Genomic DNA, 22,487 nt, shown 5'->3' with positions numbered 1-22,487 from the left:
ATTCCTAGGAGTGGAATTCCTGGGTCAAATGGTAAGTCTGTTTTGAGCATTTTGATGTACCTCCATACTGCTTTCCACAATGGTTGAACTAATTTACATTCCCACCAGCAGTGTAGGAGGGTTCCCCTTTCTCCACAGCCTCGCCAACATTTGTTGTTGTTTGTCTTTTGGATGGCAGCCATCCTTACTAGTGTGAGGTGATAGTTTTAATTTGCATTTCTCTGATAATTAGCGATGTGGAGCATCTTTTCATGTGTCTGTTGGCCATCTGTATTTCTTTGTTGGAGAACTGTCTGTTCAGTTCCTCTGCCCATTTTTAAATTGGATTATTTGTTTTTTGTTTGTTGAGGCATGTGAGCTCTTCATATATTCTGGACGTCAAGCCTTTATCGGATCTGTCATTTTCAAATATATTCTCCCATACTGTAGGGTTCCTTTTTGTTCTATTGATGGTGTCTTTTGCTGTACAGAAGCATTTCAGCTTTATATATTCCCACTTGTTCATTTCTGCTGTTGTTTTCCTTGCCCGTGGAGATATATTCAAGAAGAGGTCAATCATGTTTATGTCTAAGAGGTTTTTGCCTATGTTTTTTCCCAGGAGTTTAATGGTTTCATGACTTACATTCAGGTGTTTGATCCATTTTGAGTTTACTTTTGTATATGGGGTTAGACAATGGTCCAGTTTCATTCTCCTACATGTAGCTGTCCATTTTGCCAGCACCATCTGTTGAAGAGACTCTCATTTCACCATTGTATGTCCATGTCTCCTTTATCAAAAATTAATTGACCATATAAGTCTGGGTTAATGTCTGGATTCTCTAGTCTGTTCCATTGGTCTATGTCTCTGTTCTTGTGCCAGTAGCAAATTGTCTTGATTACTATGGCTTTATAGTAGAGCTTGAAGTTGGGGTGTGACACCCCCCTACTTTATTCTTCTTTCTCAGGATTGCTTTGGCTGTTCGGGGTCTTTGGTGTTTCCATATGAATTTTTGAATTATTTGTTCCAGTTCATTGAAGAATGTTGCTGGTAGTTTCATAGGGATTGCATCAAATCTGTATATTGTTTTGGTCAGGATGGCCATTTTGACGATATTAATTCTTCCTAGCCACGAGCATGGGATGAGTTTCCATCTGTTAGTGTCCCCTTTAATTTCTCTTAAGAGTGACTTGTAGTTTTCAGAGTATAAGTCTTTCACTTCTTTGGTTAGGTTTATTCCTAGGTATTTTATTCTTTTTGATGCAATTGTTAATGGAGTTGTTTTCCTGATTTCTATTTCTTTTGGTTCATTGTTCGTGCATAGGAAAGGCACAGATTTCTGAGTGTTAATTTTGTATCCTGCAACTTTGCTGTATTCCGATATCAGTCTAGTAATTTTGGAGTGGAGTCTTTAGGGTTTTTTATGTACAGTATCATGTCATCTGCAAGTAGTGACAGTTTAACTTCTTCTATACCAATCTGGATTCCTTGTATTTCTTTGTTTTGTCTGATTGCTGTGGTTAGGACCTCCATTACTATGTTAAATAACAGTGGGGAGATTGGGCATCCCTGTCTTGTTGCAGATCTCAGAGGAAAAGCTTTCAGCTTTTCGCTGTTCAGCATGATATTGGCTGTGGTTTTATCATATATGGCCTTTATTATGTTGAGGTACTTGCCCTCTATACCCATGTTGCTGAGAGTTTTTATCATGAATGGATGTTGAACTTTGTCAAATGCTTTTTCAGCATCTGTGGAGATGATCACAAGAGCATGACTGGTCTTTTTTGTGGAGACAAGCTCATTTAGAAGGTGATATATTCCAAAATTCATTTCTAAATATTTATATTACAAAGGCTGAGAGAAGCCCTGGCTAGTGTTCTTAAAGTTGGAATTATACCAACTATTCTTACTTCTTATCATTTGTTCCATACTCAGAGTTATCCAGGGCACATGGAATTGACCATAGCCCAGTTCTAACATCTGCTTACAAGTGTTCTTACTGACTTTATCTGAAGTATGGGTAAGATCTTCACTGCTCTGGCCATCTGAGAATGCAACTGGTCATGAGAAAAGTGGAAACATACGGGCTTTGCAGCAGAAGGATTTCAGGTAGAATGGCCAACATTTTTACAATCCCATTTGTATTAAACCAATTTAATACCTGCTCTTACCAGTTGAATCAATTTTCTTGAAAAGAATATTATTTACCATCATCATACTATTATAATGGGTATGATTTATTAAACAAATATTAAATCCTGGCTTGCAAAATATTTTATACCCATAATCTCATTTAATTTTCAAAACTATCCTATAAGATAGGCATTATCATTATCCACATTTTAGAGGAGAAAAATAAACCTTAGAGAGGTCAAATAACTTTCACAAGACAGCTCTGGTAGAGGATTGAAGATCTTGCACTTGAGTTAAAGCCTGTATATTAACCATTATATTTCATTGCCTTCCATTTCACCATAGGTTTTGGTAGAAATGTGGCTTTGGGGGCACTTAATCATTCACACTGGCTGTTTAAGAACATTTCTATTAATGATACCTCAGTGAATTAGGAATAAATTAAAAGTCATCACTAATCTATAGCTTAGTCATCACTAATCTATCACTTAGTCTTAGGTATTCAACATAGCAATGGCTTTATATAAAAGTACTTTTATTAACAATATTCACTCCAGTATTTTCTGTGGTTCTAGAAATTTTCCCTCATGATCAGTCCAATATGGATTGTTCTTTAATTGCCTTGGAAGCATCATTCCACTCAAGAATGTTAACACATATAAAGCATGCAGATACACTAAATGATGTTCCACTTGTACCCCAAATACAATGCATTAGGATATTACTAAACTGTGTGTAAGTACTTTGATCTCCAAAATGAACTTTGTTTCATTGAAATTGAGGCCCTATGGTAAGCTATTTAAATTCAGGTTTTATTACCTTGAATCTATGTGCAGAGTTTTTGGTAAGGTAATCTATTCCCAGTGGGTTGCTAAGACTCTTAATTTGGAACATTCTTGATATAAAATATTGATATTTTATATTCATTTTTGCCTTATGAAACAGGGATTCATGATTTAAGTTAAAAACAAAAGCCAAAGTTAGTAGAAAAGTTAAAGGAATGGAGCCTTATCACAGATTTTGTCCTTTCTAATATTCTATAAAACTAAGCAAAAAGATGAAAACAAAGTCACAATAGATAAAGTATACAAAATCTACCAAAAAGAGAATGGGAGATCTCAGTCATTGACTTAAAAAGATGGCAGCTAAGAAAAACAACAGATCCTGACTAGGAAAATGAGAGGCTTCTAACTTCCTCTGTGGAAGCATCTTCTAATCATAACTTCTAGAAAATGGTTGTGTCAGTTGACAACATTTTGAGGGATTTCACCTCCTTTGGAGGAAAGCTGACCAAATTTACATACTTATAACTTTCCTTTATGAAAGGATGGGATTTTTAATGACTACAGTTGAAACATAAATGAAAAAAAGGAAGAAAATTAAAATGATTGACACTTTGATAAAAGCTGTCTCCCAGGTTCCATGATAAAGAAGAATGCCAATGCTACATTTCCTCAAAACAATGCTGATAATATCATGTCCTTTCTTAAAACTTCTTTTGATTTTTTAATTCCAAAAAATGCTAAATTTGTAATTAAATACTTTCATGATCTGACCTCTGTTTCACACTCCAAATTCTTATCTTCCTACTCTTCTAAATAAGCAATATGTTTTGCTTCTTAATTTTCAAGGCATTTCTGGACTACAGTTAATTCTTTCCAACTTTATTTTTATAGATACTCATTCATCCTTCTCTATAGCATTTACCACATTATTTTGTTTCTTGTAAACTTAATACATAAGTTAAAGTTTATATCACACAAAGGTGTAGATTCCTTGAAATTAGGACACATGTCTTCATTGCTTTTATCTTTAAAGGCAAGTTCAATATTTGAAATATTGGAAACTCAATACATATTTACTAAGTGAAATGCATTTTTAATGAAAGGTATTCTGTTTTTTAAAGCTTTACAATCTTTTTGATGGTGTCCTTGAATGCTTGCTTCACTTGCTGATTTCTTAGAGTGTAAATGAAGGGGTTTAACAAGGGCATAATTGAAGTAATGAGCACAGCTATTCCTTTGTTGAAATCACCTTCTTCTTTTGCAGAAGGATTAACATACATAAACATGCAGCTGCCATAAGAGAGGGAGATGACAATCATGTGGGAGGAACAAGTAGAAAAAGCTTTTGACCTTTGCTGGGCAGAAGGGATCCTCAAAATGGTCCTGATAATGTATGTATAAGAAATTGTCACCAGCACCAGTGTTACCACTAGAGTCATAACTGCCACGAAGAGGACTGTCACTTCTAAGAGGCTTGTGTCTGAGCAGGCAAGCTCCAGGAGGGGACCATAGTCACAGTAGTAGTGATTCAGAACATTGGAGGCACAGAAATCTACCTGGCTCATCAGGATGATTGGGGGTACAATTGCTAGCAATCCCCCCAACCAGGAGCAGAACACGAGTAGTATGCAGATCCTGCTGTTCATGATGGTCAGGTAATGCAGGGGATTGCAGATAGCCACATAACGGTCATAGGACATAGAGGCCAGGAGGTAAAATTCTGTTGCCCCAAGAAATATAGCAAAAAAGTACTGAATGAAGCAGCCAACAAAGCTGATGGCTTTATTTCCCATTGCCATGCTGGTCAGAAATCTTGGAATGAAAATGGATGTGAATGAGATTTCTAATAAGGAGAAATTCTGGAGGAAGTAATACATGGGGGTCTGGAGGTGAGGATCTACTAGAGTGAGAATGATGATGGTCAGATTTCCTAGAACACTTAGCATGTACATGAGGAACAGAAAGATGAATATCACCACCTGGAATTTGGGTTGATTTGTGAGGCCCAAAAGAATAAACTCGGTAAATATCTTCCTATTTTTCATTGTTGACCACTAGTAGACCTAAAGAAAAAAGATGAGAATGATGAAAACTGAATTTTCTCAGGATAGGAGAGATAGAGCTAATTTTAATGAACAGAATAATAACATATATTACTTTCTATCCAATTGGCTTAAACTGGCATTCTTTTGGACTTGACTTGGCTCCGTGGAAGCCCCATAGCTTCTATGTAAAGGAACATATTCTGAAAGTCTTTGTAAATCTTCAAGTCAATCTATTCCTGGACAATTAATAGAAGCTATCATGGAATAATTACTCAGATATTTTTTCAGAAGAATACATTTTTCAACCTATCCTTTCCTCCTCAAATGCTTATGAATTTGACACTTCCCTCTGACTCTAATAATCTCTCATACTTCTGTGCGATAGAGATGCAGAGATATAGAAACATCTCTCTTATTTGTTTTCTGTGCTTGCCTTTTCTCTCCTTGAGCTTTTTTCCCATTCTATGTCTTTTTCCCCTCCTCATACTCTATGGGCTTCCCTGGATATCTGCCATAGATCCTCTGTCCATATCTGTCCAAATCTGTGACTTCTTTGTTTCAGCATCTAAAAGGAACTTCCCACAAATATAATGCTGATAGTCTTGATGCATAATTGATTTTTTCCTAAACACTTACTTCTTTTATAGGATGAATTTGTAATAGAGCTTTAAGACTTTAAGGTTTTTGGTTCAGTACAATCTCATTTTATGTTGTCAGCCTTTTTGACAACATGAACCAGGCTTAGGATTAAAAAAATCGTATTAACTGGCATTTTCTTATATATTTCTCTGCCACATTTAGAGTCTTATAGGCACTGATTTGGGATATATCTCTGAAAATAGAGATGTTGAGATAGCCACAGGCAGTATCTCAGAGTAGATTTTGGTCAAAGTCTTAAAGAGTTCTTAATGGCAAGCTAAGGATGACAATTTATCATGTCTTAAACTTTCCTGTCCTCCAATTTTGGCACACAGAAACCAGGAAGAGGGACATTCATCTTTCTGACAATGAGTCCTTTGCAGATAAATCAATAATTTCAAAGTAGGAAACTTTACTAGTGGTGTTCTGTGTGCATTTCTAAATTTTTCTGATTAAGGGGAAAAGGCAATGTAAAATGCCCCCTATTCACATGCACTCAGTTAAAAAAATATCCTCACAATTATTCTTCTCAATCTTGCTATTATTCCATACAGCTTTTGGAGGCACTAGGTGGTATTAAACACTGACCTCCATCCCCTTCCATCTCTTCCATCCCTGTTTGTACTAACCTGTGTTCTTAGGTAAGTAATGCATTTTTCATCAGTTTTCACGATTGATTTCATGATCCACATGTACAGAATAATAACATCAGTAACTTTAGAAATATACAGTAACCTCACCCTTTACGATCTGAATGACTGAAGCAGGAAGTTTATCCAATTGTTCCTAAGGGGTAAGCCAATAATGAGGTGTGCTACATGAGTCTCTGAGTATCATGCTTTCCATTGGCTTCCATATCCATTCTAATTTCCCTTCCTTCCCTCCCTCCCACTCTCTCTTTCTCTTTCTTTCTGTGTCCAGGAGTCACTAGCCACATATGGCTAAATTTATTTAATTGAGTAAAAATTGTACAATGTTACATTAGTTTACAGTGGACAACATAGTAAGTCAATATTTTCCTACATTGAGAAATGCTCACCATGGTGAGTGTAGTTACCCTCTGTCACCATACAAAGTTATTACAATATTATGGACTGTATTCCCTATGCTGGATATTACAGCCCCATGACTTATTTTATACCTTGAAGTTTGTTCTTCTTGATTCCCTTCACCTATTTTGTCTATCTTCCTATCCCACTCACTCTGGCAATCATCAGTTTGTTCTCTGTATCTATGAGTCTCTCGGTTTTGTTTTGTTTGTTCATTTGCTTTGATTCTTAGAGTCTACATGTGAGAATTCTATCCCTTTCTTAATAGAAGTACCCAAGTTGTGAAACTTAACTGCAGAGGAGGAGTATTATATTCCATTATATGAATCCAAACCAGGATCAAATCATAGTTCTGGAGAGAATGCCCTTCACATATACAGGAAAAAAGAAAAAAACAAATAAACAAGCAAATAGCATCCCTCCCCTCAGCATGACATAATTAGCAGAGAAGCTGAAAACTCCTTAATATTTCTGTTCTAAGAAAGATTATTTTGAAGTCCTTACAAGGTGGAGCATGGGCTTCTTTGTAGTTTCTCTGTTATCCAGAGTGACACAGGTTTTATCTGCTCTTTTTAGAATAGGCACATGGGGATCAATTTCCTTAAGGAGTTAAAGAAGCCCTCTGGATACAAGTTCAAAAGGTGCAGATGAGCCTCAATTGTTGACAACTTTGAGAACAAGTTGTAAACATATGACTGGGAAAAGAAGGTCCAGAGAGACCACAATAAGGGATCCATGAGAGAATCTGCCTCAGCCATGAGGTCTGTGATGTTGAGAACAATGGAGTGAAGCCCCTGGAGTTTGGTATGCATGCTTTAGTCATTTGTACTATTTTTTTCTCCCTTTCATAACTCAATCTGGCCTGTGCACAAACCTGATATAAATAAATGGGACTTCACAGTGGATTACCACAATTTCACACCATCATATCCTCTATTAAGATCTGCATACCTAAAATTATTGAAATTATTTCTCTATCCAATGCGCAACTGGAAAATATTAGCAACAAGCTAATTTACTCTATACATAGTCTTACATCCTCTCAAAGCAATTTGGCTTCTCCTTTGAAGGACCAATATATTTTCATTCATCTCCCCATGGGATATTTCAACAGCTGTGCCAATGTATATATCTTTGCAGGCAAGACTGTAACCACATCTACCTTATTACAGTAACATAGGTATGATATTATATCGATAGGTTGCCTTCAGGGGAATTCACAAGATTCACTCACATGGGATATACAAACACTTGTCATAGAACTTACCAATAAGGTTTGGGCATTGCATCCTATAAAATGCAACATGATGCTACTTCAATAAAACTTCTGGAAATGTATAATCAACCACTTTTATCAGCACTTACTACTTCAAAATAGACTCAAATATACTGTGCTTATTTGGGTATCAGAGGCAATATCTTCCTCATTTTAAGATGTAATTTAAATCCTTTATGCTGTTACTCATAAATTGGCCCACTTGAATGGGCTATCCAACAACAAAGGCTTTAGAATCTGTCTAAACCGCAATGAGTGGGCACTGCCATTAGTGTCTCTCCTTCTGCCCTTCCCAATCCTTCTCTGCAGAGGCTCCAGCACCTGCTGTCACTCCTGTGGAGCCCTTGGAGCATTCATAGTGCCTATACATGGTTCATGGTCTGCTGCTCCATGAAGCTGTCTCTCTTGGCTGTGCTCTGCATACCATTAGAATGAGAAGCGGTTGACTACACAGTAGGATTTTTTTTTTTGATAAATGTCTTCACAAGTCCTTAGAATGTGAGTTTCTGCACTCATGTGCCAATTATACCTTTGGTTATAGAGGCAGAAATTCACAACTGTGGCATGGCCTCAGAAGCCTCATCATTAATGAAATGCTACTTACCGAGACAAATCTGGGCCCCTGGCATAACCCACCCTGAATGAGGAAATGGTTTCCAGGTCCTCAGTCCTTTGATAGATGCGGTGTCACCAGAAGAGGATACCTCTCTCTCATATCCATTTTCTCCATGGGGAGCCCTTTGGATATTCTGAGTGATCAGGAAAGGGCATTTGTATCTTTATTGATGTCAGCACCACCATGTCACATGATGGAGTCCATTGAAAAGTTGCTGCATTCTATATACCTACTTAAGGAGGAGACCCACAGGTCATCACAGCTATCTTAGCACTAGAGGATGTCCTAGCCAGCAACAGTCCCCTTATGCACAATTTTTATAGACTCTTGGGCCACTGCCAATGATAAGATCCTCTGGTCTGGCCGATGGCAGCAAAAAAAAGTCCTTATTTAAGGTGTACCCCTCCTTTTTTTTAAGGTAAAGAACTCAGAATTTCTTGCCTCAAAGATACCTACAATACAAATCAAGGCACACATATTTTTTCCATACTAAGATTCCATTTTCAGAGACTCATTGCAATGCACAGGCTGATAAACTAGCTTGGATTTCTGAGGCACAGACAGTCACAACCTCAGATGTGACACAACCTCTGATGCCACTAAACGTAGACCAGTGAATCTATAAAATATCAGCCCCTTCCAAGGCCTGAGAAGAAGGAAAGGAGCTCCCCCCTTGTCTCTTCCTCTTTCTTACCCTACAGGGATAATTAGTAACTAACCAAGGCACCTTATGTGGGAAAACATGCCATTTTTCCTATGTAATTGATGAGGCTAAATTCTCTGGGGTCTGTCCCTTAGCCAATGGCAAATTGTTTTATTGGGTCTGTAACTCTGGGGGGGAATACATTTCCAGGCTTAGGCAAATAGACTTTGAAGCTGAAATCAGTCAAAGGGAGAAATAAAGTGGGAGAAACCCATTTATTGTTTACAAACAGTCATCTACTTCAGCTTGCCTGTGTCTCTCACAACCTAGCTGAAAAAATGCACCCCAAACCTCTCCACTCCAGGTACCTGTGTGCTCCCCACACCACTTATGATCACCTATTGATATGGAGATGGTCTACTTCTCTCCATCCACTGGAAACACCTGTTGATATGGAGATGCACTAAGGCCAGGTGAGAGATTCTGGAAATATTTCAATCTTACCCAGACACCACCCCTCCAGAAATCTCACCTCACAATCTACACAATCCACATCTTCTGCAATCTCCCCTGGGTGAGAAAACTGGAGGACTGTAACCAGACAAATAACATACAATAACAACAAAATGAAATAATGATAATCTTCAAGCCAGAAGGTCCAGCTAGATTCAAAGTCCTATGTAGATTGAGTCAAAAGCTTTCCCATTCCACAGGAAGCCAGTAGCTGGACTGGTAGGGAGTTCAGTGCACTCTTCATGTGGCAGTGGCAGCTGGTGAGGGCAGAAGGAGGGCAGGGAAGGTCCAGGCCACAGGGACTGTAGAAGAAAATAAACTTAAAGGTGATAAGATAGATGTTTTAATGACACCAGCATAGGCAAAACTTGACCAGCAGGTAGGATACATGCAGGAGAAGGTCCTGCGATAGGACAGTGGCAGGACAGGAACTTGTCCTATCTAGTAAAATAGACCTTCAGCCCCTCTCTGTGTTAGTTATAGATGGGTCAATACAGAGGGCTGCTAGAGGTACATGCATTGTCCATAAAGATAAAGGAAAACTTGACTTTAAGATGCTCTTATTTTTTGGCTATTTGGGGTACACTTCCTTGATCTTTGGGGACCATTCTGCTGTTACTCCAGGAGCACAGAGAAGGTCAGCTTCCAGGCCTTTTCTCCAAGGTGCCAGAAGGGCTAGCCCTTGCTGGGCTATGTGTCAAAATGTCCAGGGCCATGTCTACTCAACAGTGTCTGCAGGGTTTAATGCAGTTGGGGCTGGCAGCAGGATGTTGCTCTGCTGGCCATAGCCTGGCTGCAATAGCTCCTCTTTGGTTTGCATATACAGTTGTATAGGAGAGGCAGCAATGTGTGTGAGCATATCCACAGGGCTCAAGGCTCCTTTTGGGGCTTCTCATTCAAATGCCCTAGCACTGTCCATAAACGAACTGACCGGCCCCATAGACTATTTCGTGTCTGATTTCAGGCCAGATTTCAAGAAACCATTGTACCTCTCTTTCATACATTCCCATGTAGGGTTATATGGTTCATGAAACTTCCGTTTTATTCCTAATTGCTTCACCCATTCTTGGAACACATGTCCAGTAAAGTGGGTGCCTTGGTCACTCTCAATCACCTGTGCCCAGCCATAAGATGCAAAGAGATTCTCTCGGCCCCTCTTTTTAGTTTTCTGTTCTGCACAATGTGCAGGAGAAGCAACTAATAGTCCAGTAGCCATGTCCACCCACACAAGTCATGGCATACCAATATCCTTCTGATAAGGGCAGCAGCTCAATATTGTCTACCTGCCACCTGACAAGGTGGACCAGTACCTTTATTTTTGTCCTGTGTTGCCATGGGACTCAGTGTAAATCCCTTTTAGAACACAGAAGGCACTCCTTCTGGGCTCTGCTGACTTCTCCAAAGGTCAACAGCAAGTCCCACCAATGGGCTACAGCTCACATTGTATTTTTCCCTGCATGGCAACAAATGCTGATGTAACACTGGGCTACATCAGAGTCAGGCTTTCCCTCTAGACAGTGCACCTGGACCAATGTGTCTGCTTCATTCCTTGGGGATGCCAAAAGCAAATGGCCAGTCACATGATATATGGTAAAAGCCTCAGTCTGACCAGAGGCCCATAGGTCTTGCCACAACTCTTGCCCCCAGAGGGGTCAGTGACCAACCATCCAGTTAGCACAGTACCATACTGGTAACCACAGGGTTAAGCCCCAACAGATGGCTCAGTGCAGACAACTATAGGGGAGGGCCCCTGGGTGATCATGAGCCATACTGCCTGCAACTCAGTCCATTGGCTGCTCTTCCCTCTCCATCTTCCATCCGTATTGTCTCAGTCTTAGGATGAAAAGCCACAGCCCTCCACTTTGGAGGCTGCCCATGACTGGAGCTGTCTATATACCAAGCATCTTCAGATATAGGGGCTTTTCCCTCCTGATAAGGACTCTCAGCTACCAATGTCTCAAAAGCAAGTTCTTCCTGCTTTCCACTGGGATACATCATGGCCCCAATAAACATTGGAATTATCCACTTACGGGGCTACTGGTGAAGGTGCTGCACTGCTGTAAATATGTGCCTTATTTGGCCAGTGAAGGCATCTGTGCCACACCATTCTGTGACCTTTGTGTCCAGTCTTGCACCCACACAATGATGGGAAAGGTGGTTATTATCTTGGTTGGTGCTGTTCCCATGATAAGCTCCATATACAGCAAGGCATGGTACACAGTAGACAGTTGCTTCTCTTTGAAGGTGTACCAGACCTCTGCTCCTTTCCACAATTTCAACAAGAATCCAAGTTTTTCAGGTCCTTTTAAGCCACCGCTAAAGGCCCCATCCATAACCATCCTCAGCTACATAAACATCAAGCTCCAGGGCCTTGTTGGGTCCATTACATTAAACACCTACACAGTCTTGACTACTCACTTAACAGTGGTAAAAGCAGATGAATACGTTTTCTTTCCAGTCCCACATGATGATCTTTTTTACCAACTGGTATAAGGGCTTCCGAATTTGTGCCAAGTTCAGGATAAACAGTCTCCAGTAGCTCCAAAGATCCAAAAAGTCTTGTAATATTGCCACAGAGGTGAGGGTAGGGAAAGCTTGGATCTTATCTATGACTGCTTCCAGGATAACTTTAGTCTTACCTGACCAGAAAACCACCATGAACTTTACTGACAAACCAGGTCCCTGAACCTTGGTGCTGTTTGCAGCCAGTCCTTTTTCTTGTGGATGTTGCAATAGTCTAGAAACTGCCCCTTCTAATCAGCAAGAGAATCAGATGGGAGAATGATATCATCAATGTAGTGAAACAGCTGCACTATTTGCAGTTTATTCTATGTGGCCGAGTCCTGGGCTACAAGTCCATGAGAAATCATGGGATGCGGAGGTAACCCTGTGGAAGGACAGTGTATGTCCAGTGCCAGCCTTCCCATGTGAAGGCAAACCGTTCCTGACTTTTCTGTGCTATGTCATAGAGAAAGAAGAAAGCATTAGCAAGGTCCTCAACATGATATGTCCCAAATTCATGACTGAGGGTGTCCACAGGGCTGCTATAGAGGGGACAACACCATGTAAATGGGGTATGACTATTCAGTTCCCTGTAATCCATGGTCATGTGCCAGGAGCTGCCTGGATTTTTCACTGGCCGCACTGGGGAATTAAAAGGACTCTGAGTGGGTTGATTCCTGCAGAGTTTCTCAAATTTCCTTGTGTCCCCCAGGCAACTCTGATTGCTTTGTATTCATCACCTGCCAAGGTACAGGCAGGGCACAGGTGGATGTGAGCATGTCCCTGCCGAACTGCCTTTAACGCATGTACCTTTGATATGCACTCACCTGCAGTGATCTGTAACCACAGGCTCATGGGATGTCCATCCCCAAAATATATTCAGGGTTGGGAGGTGTATACACACTATACTCCCTTGGGGTTATAAGTCTTATTCACAATGGGATTTGTGCTTTATTCACTCAAATTACCTTACACCCATAGCCTTCTATCCCAGTGGGGGTCCCAGGAAAACATTCAGTGTTGCCATAAATCAGAGAACATTCAGCTCCTGTGTCCACCAGCACCAAGACATGTTGCATATTCATGGAAGACCAATGAAATTCTATTTCTACATGTGACTTCCAGTCCCCACCATGTACCCCAAGGTGGGGGCCTTTACTGTCCCACCTATCAAGCTGCAATGCCCAATTTCCTTCTGTAGGGTCAGGGCTCCCAGATGGAACCTGAGTACTTTCCCACAGGAAGTCCTGCATGGACCCAGGTCAGATAGAAGGCTTTTTCTCCTGCTTCTGTCTCATTGATTTCAATGGCTGGAACTGCTGCTCTGTCTTTAATTGGTGCCACAGTTCTAACAAGATCCTATTGGGATGCCCATCAGATTTTTCTTTCACTGCTCCCTCCTTTATAAAATCAACCCACATCTGGGTCCTTGAGACCTTCATGGAGCCCTTTGAACCTCTCCTTTCAGTCATATCCTGTACTTCCTTCTGTGATCTTATTGTTTCAACCTCCCCCAGATCTGCTAAAGTACAAGTAGCCTCACTTAGGGGTTACCGTATGCAGGGGGAAAGTATAGTCCCTAGGGACCCAAGGAGATATGGGGAGAAGTATGGAGCACCAGATTTCTCATTCCTTCAGTGAACAACTGCTCACTGGGGCCCTGGGATCCATATTATAGATTATATTTTTCATGCCCAACTCCTGTAACACCTACTAGAGCTCTGCATATGTTTTCCGGCTAGTGGGTAAGTATGGCAAATTACCCTTTTAGGCCAAACTGCCCTGAGGGCTTCTGTCAGTCAATCCAGAAGCATCCTGAGGTGATGGGCACTTTGCAATTGCTGCTGGAGGGAAAGGTGAGTAATTAGAGAAGCCAGTTTACCCATTTTGGAACATGACAGCCCCAGTGCTTTCCAACCTATATCCCAAAGGCACAAAACCATGTAAGCAGATGTTGCAGAGGCTTCTGCCTAAACCAGATGCTCAAATTCACCAATTCACCAGCTCATCCAGGGTATAGGGGTGGAGCATGGAGTGGTCCACAACCTTGGGTGGGGACTATTCTACCCCGAGGAACCCCGTGGTTGTTGAGTTTTTATTTTCTTATTTAGAACCAGGTGTGCCTTTAATACGACAGGTACTGGTGCCCCAGCAACCGTTCTGCCCTCAGCCCCACCTCCACATCATCCCCCCTGCTCCTCTGCCATCTCAGTGGCTGAAGGTATCTCTCCTTCCTTCCTCTTTGCGGCATCTTGCAACACAGATTCTCCTGCCGCCTCCTCCCTCATCCACTAGCATGTCTTTCAGCAGCGTGACCTCATTCTCAATAACTGTCTCTTTCGTAAGGGTATCCCATAGCTCATCACTCAGCTCTTCCAAGCAATGCCAAAATGTGTCTCTTTCTTCAATAAACCTTTCCTATTCCTTGAGAAACAACAGCCCCACAATTTCTGCCACCACACAGCCACTTTGGGCTCCTAAGCAGTCTGCTATCTCATGGAGCGCTAATTCCACAGTTTCTGGTGTCTCCAAACTTCCCCAATTCTGAGGAGGGGCCCTCTCACCTAGGAGGTGATTTACCCTAGACCATTTCCCCACTAGGGGTATGTGAGTGGAAGCCCTTAGAAAGGTGAGTCCCTGAGTGAATCTGCACCACCCACAGAGGGGTTCCCACCCACTCCAGCCACATGGGGTTCCCTGCCATCCACAGGGGGGCTTTCTGGGTATCTTCCACCATCTCTAGGGCCAGTCCGCCCAGGCATTGCACCCATGAAGACAGAGTTCAGGCTCTGAGGACCTGCCGACGACCACCAGGTATAACCCCGGGGAGAATGTTTGTTCCCAACCTGGGGTGAATAAACCAGTGAAAACTGTGAAGCAAAAATCAGTAGAGGGAAAAACTAAAGTAGGAGAAACGCATTCACTGCTTACAAGAGGCCTGGCTCCATTCAACCCCCTCCTGTAGCTACTCCCTCTCACCCATTACTCTCTGTCCTGGCATGGGCTCACGTTTCCCCGAGTTGTAAACATCTGTTGATGTGGAGATGGACTAAGGCCAGGTGAGAGATTCTGAAAATACTGCGATTTTGCCGATGATTAGGGTTGATGAGCATCTTTTGATGTCTGTTGGCAATCTATAAATTTTCTTTTTGCAAAATTTCTATTTGGGTCCTCTGTACAGTTTTCAATCATAATATTTGTTTTCTGAGTGTTGAATAATAAGCTAATTATATATTTTGGATATTAAACCCTTAACAGAATTATTATTTACAAATACATTCTCCCATTCAGTAGGTTGCCTTTTCATTGATGGTTTCCTTTGTTATAAAGAAGTCTTTTAGTTTGACATAGTCCCACTTGTTATTTTTCCTTTTTACCCCTTGCCTTAGGATACATGAGGAAAAAATTTACTATTGTCTTTGTTCAAGGTCTTCTTTTAATTCTTTTGTGATTTCAGGTTTCATATTTAGTTCCTTAATCCATTTCAAATTTATATTTGTGTATAATGGAGAAAACAATCTAATTTTATTCTTTTTCATGTAGCTCTCCAATTTTATCAACAACATTTTGGAAGAGATAGCTATTCCTGCCTGCAATACAACCTCTTTCTAAGTGCTTCCTCTTTACAAGAGGACAAGAACATTGATTTTTTTAGGTAACATATGCTGTCTTCATCTTGAATTCAACCTTCTTCATGCTGCACCACAATAAATATGTAGGTTTGAATAAAATTATAATATAATAATATTAATTGCCTCATATGATCTGAATTTATTAAAATATATAAAAAAGAAATCATTAACCTAAATTTAAATGTATCCAAATAGTCTAATGATAATCATTTGATTTCCTCTGTGAATAATTGTACCAAAAACAACTATTAGGGCCAGGTAAAACATGAGTTATTAACATAAAGACATCAGGTTGTGGCTGAAACAATGAGAATGAGAGGTAGAGATTCTGGAGAGGGTAGTGCTGTGTAAAAAGATAAATAATTTGTAAATCGGTACTTCATCCCTGAAAGAATTTTCAGAATAATTACTCTGATGAATTAAACATACCTAGAAATCCTTTGTTACTTCCCCAAACAGAAGATGTATTTTCTTTAACTCTCCTTTTGATCAGAACTGGCTCTTTTTCTTGATGTTGACCATAAGAATTTGGTAGGATTGAAGTTATGTCACTTCAGGTAGTAGGTCATTGTAGCCATGTAGCTTCAACCTTTTTTGCTCTAGGCAAAGCAGGTGCCATGTGAGATATTCAAATATCCTGAGATTGCTATGCCATGATGAAGCCTTGTGAAGAGGCTGTGGAGAGAGAGATGTCTCATCAGCCCCATGTGGTCCAGCCATTTCTGTTGTGGTAACATCTAAGATGCCAGTATTTGACATTAGTTCAGTTGAGCCTTCACGTTATTTCAGATCCAGTCATCACGCATTACAGCTAACTAAAAGTCTCATGTGAAGACTTTTACCAGGAATGGATTATAAATTCCTTGGTTCTGGACTTCTGAAGGAAAAGTTGAGTCAAAAGTCCTAATAGTGATATGAAGCTGCAAGAAGCTTTATATGTAGCAAATTAAAAGGAAAGTAAGCTCCAAAGACAGAGGAGCAGGCTGCCCCTGAGGGTGGGTGCCCACCTGCTGGATTTTACATTTTGTCTTTTCTGGCTTATCTGGTTTCCTGTCTCCCATTTTGTCATTTTATATCATCCTTTTAATCCTGCTTGTTTCCTCACCTTCAGCATTCTTGCCCAAATTTGTGTTCACCATTTTTCCCTTGAAGGACTTTGATGGGGCCAAAAGTGCAATGTAAATTATATAATGATGATATTATAATGGCTGCACAGTCAGCTCTTCATGAAGTGCATATGCTATAAAAGAATGGAAGTCCCAGTGATCCATATTTTTGCTCATTAGTTTGTGCTGAATTGCGAAAAGGGGGTGGTGGAAGGGAAACAGGGTGGCCTCTGGGCAGGGACTTGGGTGGAGGCTTGGTGTTCAGCAACCCTCCTTTCTCCCCTCTGCTCATGTCTGTCTAAATGACTAATCTAACATTCCCCCTCAAGGACAGAAGACTAAAATCTTTCAAGATAAGAGCAAAGAGTCACTTCTGGAACTGCTTCCTCTGAGAAGGGATAATGTCTTCAAAGTCCAGAGCCCTTGCCATCTGTCAGGAGAGGGAGATGGGAGCAGTGTTGTTGTTTTAGGGGGCAGCCACTGCAGGACATCCAGTCAGGTGTACCCATGGAGGATTCATGTGTAGCTGTGTTGGTAGAAATTAGTTGATATCCTTGATGTTTGACCATTTGAATTTGTATTGCTTCTAACCAATTAGAGACAAATCTGGCTTGGAGGTTTAAGAGACAGAATGCAAAGAGAAGAAGGAAAACAGAGACCAGAGGTCCCATGAAGGGAGGAGGCACGTGAGCCAGGACCAGGACGCTTCCCAGGAGTGCTCTGCCTGGGCGGCTGTTCCTGGAGTCTGGAAGCCTTTTATAAGAGCCGTTGGCTGTCCTGCTGGACTCGGCCTGTTTGTTTTACCCAAAATTTTCACTTTTCTTTAAGCAAGGGGTAGAGGTCTCGAACCCTAACCCTAAACCCAGCCCTAAGCCACAGTCAGGGCATCTAGGCCCGTAGTTGTGGAGAACAACCACTGCCAAGCTTCAGCTTCTGAGGGTCCAGACGTCCTCTCTGGGCTTCTTGCCAAGCCTGTTCATTAGGTCCTAAATGGGGAGATGACAAAGACCCTCTCACTTAGGGATCAGAACAGGAAAAGGCCTTTCTCATGCTAAAACTGAAACTTCTAGGAGCCCCTGCCCTCAACACCCCTCAGGCAGGCAGGCCCTCCCAACTCTGTGTGACAGGGAAACAGAGAGGGGCTCTGAGAAGGCTCACCCAGACACCAGGCACTGCCAAGGGTCCAGGTGGTTATCCACCAAGGAAATAGATTCAGTAACCAAGATGGCCTGGCTATCTTGTGGCAGTGGCAGCCACTGTGTTGTTAGCAGAAGAAGCCTCTAAAATACAATGGACCGACCCTAGAAATCTCTACTTCCCATCAGGCAGCTGCCCTGCTGGGGCTGAAAGGGCCCCCGGCTCTCCAGCTGTGCACTGCTGTGAGGTCAAGTCCTCAAGTCCTGCTGTTAGAGAACCCCGGCATGACCATCAGGGGGCTCCACGCGGAACCCAGCCACTCTGCTGCGTGTCTCAAACACTGAAGTGCCTGCCCATTCACGCAGGAAGATCATCCATTTAAACTATGGTAGCCTGAGTATAAGCACTGGATAAACTCACACGAATAGCATGGGAAAGTTCATTGTTTATTGTGATGTCTTATGAATAACAGAATGTTTTCCCCTTTCAAGCATGGTTTGTGGTACTGATCGTTAAATCTATGAAATCATCTCCAGATGTAGATATATTCAAGTTGTGTAGCAAAAAAGTAAATATTAGGGAGGCATTTTTGTTGGGTTGAGAGAATTGGGACATTTTCTAGAACTTTATACATGGGAGATTATATTCATCACCTAAAAATTGAGTGTCATATCCTTCAAAATTTTCTGAAGACTCTTTTTAGGACTCATTAAAGTACAAATGTCACAATGTTAGAAAATAGAGTAACAGCAGATAAACATTGATTCTTTTTTTTTTTTAGATAATTATTTTTTATTTTAGGGTAGTTGACACACAGTATTACATTACATTAGTTTCAGGTGTACAACACAGTGATTCAACATTTATATACATGATAATTCTAGGTACCAGCTATCACCACACCAAGATGTTAAATAATTTGACTATATTCCTTATGTTAAAATTTACATCCCGGTTACTTATTTATTTTACAATTGGAAGTGTGTACTTTTTTTTGAGTGTGAGGGCATCTCTCATATTTATTGATCAAATGGTCGTTAACAATAAAATTCTGTATAGGGGAGTCAATGTTCAATGCAGAATTATTAATCCATCCAAGCCTAATTTTCGTCAGTCTCCAATCTTCTGAAGCATAATGAACAAGTTCTTACATGGAGAACAAATTCTTACATAGTGAATAAGTTACATGGTGAACAGTACAAGGGCAGTCAACACAAAAACTTTAGGTTTTGCTCATGCATTATGAACTATAAACAGTCAGTTCAAATATGAATACTCATTTGATTTTTATACTTGATTTATATGTGGATACCACATTTCTCTCTTTATTATTATTATATTTAATAAAATGTTGAAGTGGTAGGTAGATACAAGATAAAGGTAGAAAACATAGTTTAGTGTTGTAAGAGAGCAAATGTAAATGATCAGGTGTGTGCCTGTAGACCATGTGTTAATCCAAGCTAGACAAGGGCAATAAAACATCCACAGATGAAGAAGATTTCACTCAGAACAGGGGGGGTGAGGTTCTAAGCCTCACCTCTGTTGATCCCCAATTTATCACCTGAGGGCACCCCTGCGACTGAGCCTGTCTTAGGTTGTTCCTCCCTTGAGGAATCTTACCCGTCTCTGGCTAACCAGTCATCTTCCGGGGCCATACAGGGAAATGTACAGTTGGTAAGTGAGAGAGAAGCCTTATTGTTTGAAAAGGTTAGCTTTTCACTTCTTTGCAGATTTATGCCCTGTGGCTTCTATGCCCAGCATTTGTCTGAGGTATCTTTACCACTTGGAAGAATTATGATACTCAGAAAATTTGATGTGAGGCACGAATTCTATTTAAGAGTTGTATTTAGGAAGGAGGAAGAAAAGCTATAGAAGTAGAAGGTGGAAGAAAACATGGGAAGATTGATTATTTCTTCGACATATTTTCTTGTAGACTAACTTCAGCATGTATAGGTTTTAAGCTACTAATTAAATTGCACACACACATTAGCATAATAGGAGTATAGTTACATAGCCAAAGCATACCTGTAATTACCAGCCATCTCCACTGAAACCAAGAAAACCAGTAAGGCACCTTAGGCATTTGTGAAAACTTATCTATGATATGGTGGATATTGTCCAACTGAGCTTGAACAGTCTGAGAGAAAGCAGACAAATTAAAACAACCCATTCCTGGGGACTGTTCACATCCCATTAATTCTTCTGACAGTAAATAGTCTGTAGTTGTAAGATTTTGGAGCGCTACAATTTGCACTTCTAATTCTTGGTTGAGTTCCAACAGTATAGATCCAGTCAAATTTGTTGTTTTACTGTATGCACAGGCCAGATTAGATATTTCCTTCTTTATTCCCATGGCAAGTCCAGGAACTGGTGGAATGAGTGCATCTACACCTGTAGCAGTGTGTGGATCTTTGTTGGGGTTTTTTGATGATCACCTTCTGGCATGAGTCTTCCAGAGAGTGCTGATGTTGGGAGTTCTTTTTCATATCATATCTTAGTTCATTTTCGGGGTAGCCAAATTAGGCGTTGATCCTCTGTATAAACACAAACAGACCCTTTGCCTACACTTTTATATGTTCTTCATACGCTTGTGTAGAACTCATTGGAGGTCACCACACAGGAAGTGCCATTTTTTTTTGTTGGTATCATTAATCTACACTTACATGGCGAATATTATCTTTACTAGGATCTCCCCTATACCAGGTCCCCCGTATAAACCCCTTTACAGTCACTGTCCATCAGCATAGCAAAATGTTGTAGAATCACTACTTGCTTTCTCTGTGTTGTACAGCCCTCCCCTTTCTCCCACCCCCCCATGCATGCTAATCTTAATACCCCCCTACTTCTCCCCTCCATCCCTCCATACCCACCCATCCTCACCACTCCCTTTCCCTTTGGTACCTGTTAGTCCATTCTTGAGTTCTGTGATTCTGCTGCTGTTTTGTTCCTTCAGGTTCTCCTTTGTTCTTATATTCCACAGATGAGTGAAATCATTTGGTATTTCTCTTTCTCAGCTTGGCTTGTATCACTGAGCATAATACCCTCCAGCTCCATCCATGTTGCTGCAAATGGTAGGATTTTCCCTTTTCTTATGGCTGAGTAGTATTCCATTGTGTATATGTACCACATCTTCTTTATCCATTCATCTATTGATGGACATTTATGTTGCTTCCAATTCAAGGCTATTGTAAATAGTGCTGTGATAAACATAGGGGTGCATTGGTCTTTCTCAACTTGATTGCTGCATTCTTAGGGTAAATTCCTAGGAGTGCAATTCCTGGGTCAAATGTAAGTCTGTTTTGAGCATTTTGAGGAACCTCCATACTGCTTTCCACAATGGTTGAACTAATTTACATTCCCACCAGCAGTGTAGGAGGGTTTCCCTTTCTCCACAGCCTCGTCAACATTTCTTGTTGTTTGTCTTTTGGATGGTAGCCATCCTTACTGGTGTGAGTTGATAACTCATTGTAGTTTTAATTTGCATTTATCTGATACTTAGCGATGTGGAGCATCTTTTCATGTGTCTGTTGGCCATCTGAATTTCTGCTTTGGAGAACTGTCTGTTCAGTTCCTCTGCCCATTTTTTAATTGGATTATTTGTTTTTTGTTTGTTGAGGCGTTTGAGCTATTTATATATTTTGGTCGTCAAGTCTTTATCGGATCTGTCATTTACAAATATATTCTCCCATACTGTAGGGTTCCTTTTTGTTCTATTGATGGTGGCTTTTGCTGTACAGAAACTTTTCAGCTTAATATAGTACCACTTGTTCATTTTTGCTGTTGTTTTCCTTTCCCAGGGAGATATGTTCAAGAAAAGTTCACTCATGTTTATGTCTAAGACAGATTTGCCTATGTTTTCTTCCAAGAGTTTAATGGTTTCATGACTTACATTCAGGTCTTTGATCCATTTTTAGTTTACTTTTGTATATGGGGTTAGACAATGGTCCAGTTTCATTCTCCTACACGTAGCTGTCCAGTTTTGCCAGCACCATCTGTTGAAGAGACTGTCATTGCGCCATTGTATGTCTATGGCTCCTTTGTCAAATATTAATTGACCATATATGTCTGGGTTAATGTCTGGATTGTCTAGTCTGTTCCATTGATCTGTGGCTCTGTTCTTGTGCCAGTACCATATTGTCTTGATTACTATGGCTTTATAGTAGAGCTTGAAGTTGGGGAGTGAGATCCCCCCTACTTTATTCTTCTTTCTCAGGATTGCTTTGGCTGTTCGGGGTCTTTGGTGTTTCCATATGAATTTTTGAATTATTTGTTCCAGTTCGTTGAAGAATGTTGCTCCTAGTTTCATAGGGATTGCATCAAAATCTGTATGTTGCTTTGGGCACGATGGCCTTTTTGATGATATTAATTCATCCTAGCCACAAGCAATGGATGAGTTTGCATCTGTTAGTGTCCCCTTTAATTTCTCTTAAGAGT

The 22,487-nt window shown here is 40.6% G+C and overlaps 1 protein-coding gene across 1 annotated transcript; it reads right to left on the bottom strand.

Moving 5' to 3' along the window:
* Positions 1-4,010: 4,010 nt before the first annotated feature.
* LOC118929179 (olfactory receptor 6C4) lies at positions 4,011-4,940 on the bottom strand. The gene has a single exon (XM_036919090.2). It carries the CDS (start codon positions 4,938-4,940, stop codon positions 4,011-4,013), a length of 930 nt encoding a protein of 309 aa, XP_036774985.2.
* Positions 4,941-22,487: the final 17,547 nt, after the last annotated feature.

The sequence above is a fragment of the Manis pentadactyla genome, chromosome 10, assembly GCF_030020395.1.
Source record: "Manis pentadactyla isolate mManPen7 chromosome 10, mManPen7.hap1, whole genome shotgun sequence".
Taxonomy (NCBI): Eukaryota; Metazoa; Chordata; class Mammalia; order Pholidota; family Manidae; genus Manis; species Manis pentadactyla.
The sequence above is the reverse complement of the archived record's forward strand: the minus strand, read 5'-3'. Positions and strand labels throughout refer to the sequence as shown.